This window comes from Hylobates moloch, unplaced genomic scaffold (assembly GCF_009828535.3).
Source record: "Hylobates moloch isolate HMO894 unplaced genomic scaffold, HMol_V3 SCAFFOLD_1, whole genome shotgun sequence".
Lineage (NCBI taxonomy): Eukaryota > Metazoa > Chordata > Mammalia > Primates > Hylobatidae > Hylobates > Hylobates moloch.
Window position 1 is genome coordinate 45542975 of NW_026652276.1, and position 6000 is coordinate 45548974.

At 37.0% G+C, this 6000-nt stretch overlaps 1 protein-coding gene across 1 annotated transcript in view; it reads left to right on the plus strand.

The window, feature by feature from the left end:
- GTF3C3 (general transcription factor IIIC subunit 3) overlaps window positions 1-4269 on the plus strand; it is a 37355-nt gene extending 33086 nt beyond the window's left edge. The window contains exons 17-18 of the mRNA XM_032755089.2: window positions 721-873; window positions 3057-4269. Coding sequence (XP_032610980.1) covers window positions 721-873; window positions 3057-3179 — 276 coding nt within the window. The 3' untranslated portion in view covers window positions 3180-4269. The remainder of the gene's footprint in view (window positions 1-720; window positions 874-3056) is intronic.
- Window positions 4270-6000: the final 1731 nt, after the last annotated feature.

Genomic DNA, 6000 nt, shown 5'->3' on the forward strand with positions numbered 1-6000 from the left:
TTTGATTACTTAATTAGGACTCTTGGACCTTTGCAATTTGTAATTTCAGTGAATGATAAAAGCTGAAGCTCTATTAAAAAGGAAAGTGAATATGAGAAGAGGTAAGGAAACAAGTTGCTTTGTGGCCTGTGTGACCCACAGGGAGCCAGCGTCATTGTAGCTGTGCTCTGAAATAGTTTCTCCATAATCTTTGAGTCAGAAGCTTTCAGGAGAAAAAAATCCAGTTTTTTGGGTTAAGAGGTTATCAAGGTCCTAAGAAGTAACTTATAAAAGGTAAAATTTACCCTAAAAGGTTAAGTATACTCAAGTGAATTTGCTCCTGAGAGGAAACCTTTGTACATTATCATTATTTTATATCTTGCTCAATCTTTTAGGCATCAGTCTCACATCAAAAAGTTTATTGGCCTATAACAGCACAAGCCAACTTGAAATTATTTTTTAAAAGTTTTGTGTACTTGTAGATTATGAATCTCTGGTAGCTAGTTGTAACATTTGGCTCTGTTTTCTGTGAATATTTATCCCTAGCTAAAAAAAGTTCTTACATCTTCAGAAGAGCTATAATGTTGACACCTAACTACACTGTAATACTACACAGTAATAGGACACTAAGCAGATAGGTTTTTAAAAAATATTTGTATTTTCAGCACCTAGTAATACAGTGGTCTAGTACATGGTTGTCAAATCAGTGAAATACTGAATTATCTTTTTCTTTTTCGTTAGGGCTTTTCCTTTCTTAATCGATACCTCAGTTTACGTGGGCCCTGCCAGGAATCATTCTACAATTTGGGCCGTGGCCTTCATCAGTTGGGGCTGATTCATCTTGCAATCCACTATTATCAGAAGGCCCTGGAGCTCCCTCCACTTGTGGTAGAGGTATTGTGCATTTTTAAAACTGAGACACTTCATTTCATCTGTCTGTAAATAAGGGCAGTAGGCTAAGTCCAGCCAGTAAATTATAGCTTGTATATTAAAATGTGTTTTATTCAGTACGTTTACGTAATTATGTTCAGGAACAGGTAGCACTTCGACATCTGAGCCTTATGACTTGACCAGCAACCATATGAACATATACAGCTTGTGGCTGTGAGCATTTTAGTTCCCAAGGTAGTTCCTGTGCTTCACAGACAGGAACTGGTAGACATAACGTCTGAATATTGAAGAATATTGTGACTGTTCCCAAGTGTAACTTACATGTTTCTTTATAAAGATGAAAGACCAGTATTAATGTAGTTTTTTTTAAGATAGGGTAAAGTGTTGACAATACTATGATCTGTGTTTAAATCCTGATTTTTATTTTAAATCCTGAAGTATGTTAATTTTTAAATGTATTTTAACTAACATAGCACTGTATTAGAAAAAAACTTTTAAAACTCATAATCCCTGTATTCCCTCACAATTGTTGTTGTTGTTTGTTTGTTTTTTTTTTTTTTTGAGACGGAGTCTTGCTCTGTGGCCCAGGCTGGAGTACAGTGGCACAATCTCAGCTCACTGCAAGCTCCGCCTCCCAGGTTCACGCCATTCTCCTGCCTCAGCCTCCCGAGTAGCTGGGACTACAGGCACCCGCCACCACGCCCAGCTAATTTTTTGTATTTTTAGTAGAGACGGGGTTTCACCATGTTAGCCAGGATGGTCTCGATCTTCTGACCTCGTGATCCACCTGCCTTGGCCTCCCAAAGTGCTGGGATTACAGGCGTGAGCCACTGCACCTGGCACAATTGTTTTCTATTACTATTCAAACAAATGAATATATATTTTTATAGTGATGCTATTTATTTTTATATATAAATTTACTATTTGAATATGTATTTAATACGTATCTATATATGTATTTCATACATATTTTATATTTATATATGCATATATATATAAATAGGTGTATATGCATATTCATATACACATATGTATATATATTTTTATAGGTATAAAAACACTATTGTTTACTCACACCATTTACTCATCTTTGCATTTAATACTATAGTCCTGTCAATATTACTGGAGGCAGTTTTCTTTTTTTTTTTTTTTTTGAGACGGAGTCTTGCTCTGTTGTCCAGGCTGGAGTGCAGTGGCGCAGTCTCGGCTCACTGCAAGCTCCACCTCCCGGGTTCACGCCATTCTCCTGCCTCAGCCTCTCCGAGTAGCTGGGACTACAGGCGCCTGCCACTACGCCCGGCTAATTTTTTTGTATTTTTAGTAGAGACGGGGTTTCACTGTGGTCTCAATCTGCTGACCTCGTGATCCGCCCGCCTCGGCCTCCCAAAGTGCTGGGATTACAAGCGTGAGCCACCGCGCCCGGCTGGAGGCAGTTTTCAAATACACCTAAGAGGTTGTTTATAAAAGGTTGTTTATACAGTGTTATTTCATAAATATTGTTACATCCTGTTACTTGAGCTTTATAGGTATCATTTTTAATTGCTGCAGATTTTTTTTCAGTTGACCCAAGGTTTTTGTATTGGGGAAGATTAGAAACATAGGTCTTATCTGTTCCATTGAATTCACTGCTTTGTTATGTATGTGGGAAAAACTATAATACCCTTGAGGTAATATCAATTTGTTGTATCCCTGCTAAACCTACACTTTATATGCCTTTCCGTGATAGCATAGGAATTGTTTTCCCATCTGGTCATTGGTGTTCATTTAATACTATGTTATTTTTACACAGAGAAGTTTTTTATGAAGTCATACCAATCTTTCCCTTTATAGTTGCTACTTTTGCTATCATAAAAAGGACCTTTCCTATCCAAGATTATATTATCCCATTGTATTTTCTTTTATCGTTTCTTTTTTAACTCTAAAATCCAAAATTCATCTGGCGTTTATTCTGCCGTAGCTTGTGGGTGAGACTTTAAATTACTGGCTAGACAGTTAAAATATTTCATGATGCTGTTAACTGAGTCAGCGTTGATCCAAGGTATATGCTTAGTTTTATAATTTTTTTTAAGTACATGAGCTTTAATAGCTTTTGAAAACTTACACTTATAAAACTATTAATTTGCCATAAAATTGTCCCAGTTTGACAGTTGGAAATATTAAACATAAAGGTATCTTTTTCTCCCTAGGGTATAGAAGTTGACCAGTTAGACTTACGAAGAGATATTGCCTACAACTTGTCTCTCATTTATCAGAGCAGTGGGAATACCGGAATGGCTCAAAGGCTTTTGTATACCTATTGTTCTATATAAAGCACCGCAACTGAGAACGGAGCAATGGCAGCTGCTGTGTGAGGACCAGTATCTTCTGTCTCAGGGCTTATTATTTGTAACTCCAAAATAGAAATGACAATTTCAGAATTACCTAACAAACAGTGTATTTATTTTTAATATGTGATAATGATCTTGTGGTATATATGCAAAATTATTCCTACAAAAATTTGTATATTGTTCTGTCATTTTCCTTTCACATTCTATAGTGAATTGTTCCCAATGCTGAAATGGACGTATAAGCCTTTGAGCTAGCTTGGAGTTGAATACACTATTTTTCACTCACACCATTTATTCATCTTTGTTATTTAATACTATAGCTCTGTCAATATCACATGAGGCAGTTTCTCAAATACATATAAACAGAGGTTGCTTATTATTAAAGGAGAGACAAAGTGGGACTCTTTATGATGTCATGATCGTGATAACTAAGCACCTAAGAAAATTATTTAAAATAGTTATGTGGTAGGTAGAAAGACAAATAATTTAGTTTTTTACTTTTCACCTGCATGTATCTTAGCTCCCTAAACTGAAACATGGGAGGCTGGGCTTAATTCAAAATATATTGCTCCAAGGCAAATAAAAAAAATGCTTTATCTATATTTGTGGCTTTCTGATGAAAAAATAGAGAAGAGCTTGTTCAATAACAGGACATGGTTTCCATTTCAAGATCACAAGGAATATAAGACTGGGCAAGTAGTACGTATGGAATAAAGGACATACTGCTGATAAAGTAAAAAAAATTTTTTTTTTTTAACTCATCTCAACTATTATGTTTTTGAATTTAAGTTAACAATACATTTAGATACACTGTTAGCTTAATAACAACTTTTTAGGGAAAAATAAATGCTGTAATTAATGTGCACATGGGTTAGTAACACCCAGCCCAATTGTGGGAGGGAAACAAGTAGAGGCTTAGGATCAAAGAAATAAAATTGGGACTTATTAGAAATTCTTACCACTGTTTCTATTGTACACAAAACTTTCTAGTTGAGCAGAATTGTTATGCACTAAGTAAATACATTGTGCATTCTGTATGTATAATTTAAATACATTTTATTTTTATAATTGAGGTTTCACATGCTTTTTTTTTACTTCATGCCATTTATAGGTAATGGTAGAGGTAACTGAGATACGGTAATAAGTTAGACTTGTGTGTTGGAATTCTGTGGAACTGAGCATTCTGTGCTCTGAGTTTCTCTCTTAAATTAGCTCACTGGACTGTGGCTCCAGTGTCTACTAAATATTTAGCTGTGGAGGAAATTAGTCTCCCTAAGGGAAAAAAAAAAAAAGCTGATATTGCATAGTTTTGTTTAGCTTTTAAAATCATAGCTTCCATTTGCTGAGTTTTTACTCTGCTACTATATGCTAAGTACGGTGCTAAACACTTTGGATATGTTATCTCTGATTCAGGGAACTGCAAGGTAGTTATTATTGATATTGTCATCACCACCTTGTATCTAGAGATTAAATAGCATGTTCAAGATCACTAGCAAGCTGCTCCTTGCTCAGAGATTTTCCTTCAGAAGAACATAGTTGCTGTAGTTCGGAGTAACAACAAACATTAAGCATAAGTTTTTTGTTTTTTTTTTTTTTTTCTTTTGAGACGGAGTCTTGCTCTGTCTCCAGGCTGGAGTCCAGTGGTACACTCTCTGCTCACTGCCACCTCCGCCTCCCAGGTTCAAATGATTCTCCTGCCTCAGCCTCCCGAGTAGCTGGGACTACAGGTGCCCACCACCGCCTCCAGTTAATTTTTGTATTTTTAGTAGAGACAGGGTTTCACCATGTTGGCCAAGATGGTCTCGATCTCTTGACCTCGTGATTCGCCCGCCTCGGCTTCCCAAAGTGTTGGGATTACAGGTGTGAGCCACTGCACCCAGCCAAGCATAAGTTTATTTTAGAAAGAAAAAAGACATTGGCAGTGTTTCTGTCTTCCAGGCCTTCAGCCAATCAAAGCCCCTGTATAAAAACATCTTTTGGGGTATCTTTTTAAAAGCTCATATTCTCTTACCTCCCATCCTCACCTTAGCAGTGCGGTCCTGGTACCTGTTTTATGCACTGAGATTCTGCTGCTTCTGCATGATCACAGTTGATCGAGGAGGGAGTCTGCTCCTGAACCAACCTGGGCCAATCAGGAGTTTCCTCCCTCCTTCCCTGGGAATTTCAGACTTGAAATAGAGCCTTCATGTGGGGCCAGAACTTCAGAAAAATGAGGCCAACTAGCAGTTAACGCTTTCTCTTGAAAAAAAAAAAAAAAAAAGGTGAGGTGTCTGCATTAAGAGAAGTAAAGATGAGCGAAGGAGAGAGTTCTCTCTGAAGTCCCAGAGATTTCCAGTTTTCAGTTCTATCCTAAGGCCAGCTGCCTTCCTACCCTTGGATTCGTTCTAGGAGATAGCCTTGATTCTGTTATAGTTTCCACTTTAATATTTACACCAGCTTGGGTTTTTCTGTTAAATGCACACACAAAAAATTTTGAACTGATCGACCACCATTCCATCTTTCTTTTAGCATTTCTGCTTTCTAGCTATTTTCATAGGAACAAAGTATAAAGCAAACAGAAATGAATATAAAAATTTGTTGCTGAATTACAAGTAGTGTCACAAAGTCTAATCCACAATAAACAGGCTTTTCAAAGTCGTTCAGAGCAAGAACAGGAAGAATGTTCCTGCTGTGGTGTTGTAAAGCTGATAGTATAATACTATAGTTCATATTGAAAGAACATATACTCCAACATAATACTGAACAGGGTAGGAAAGGAGTTAATGGCCAAGATATTGGGTGAGGATATGGGTAAGGGGGGACC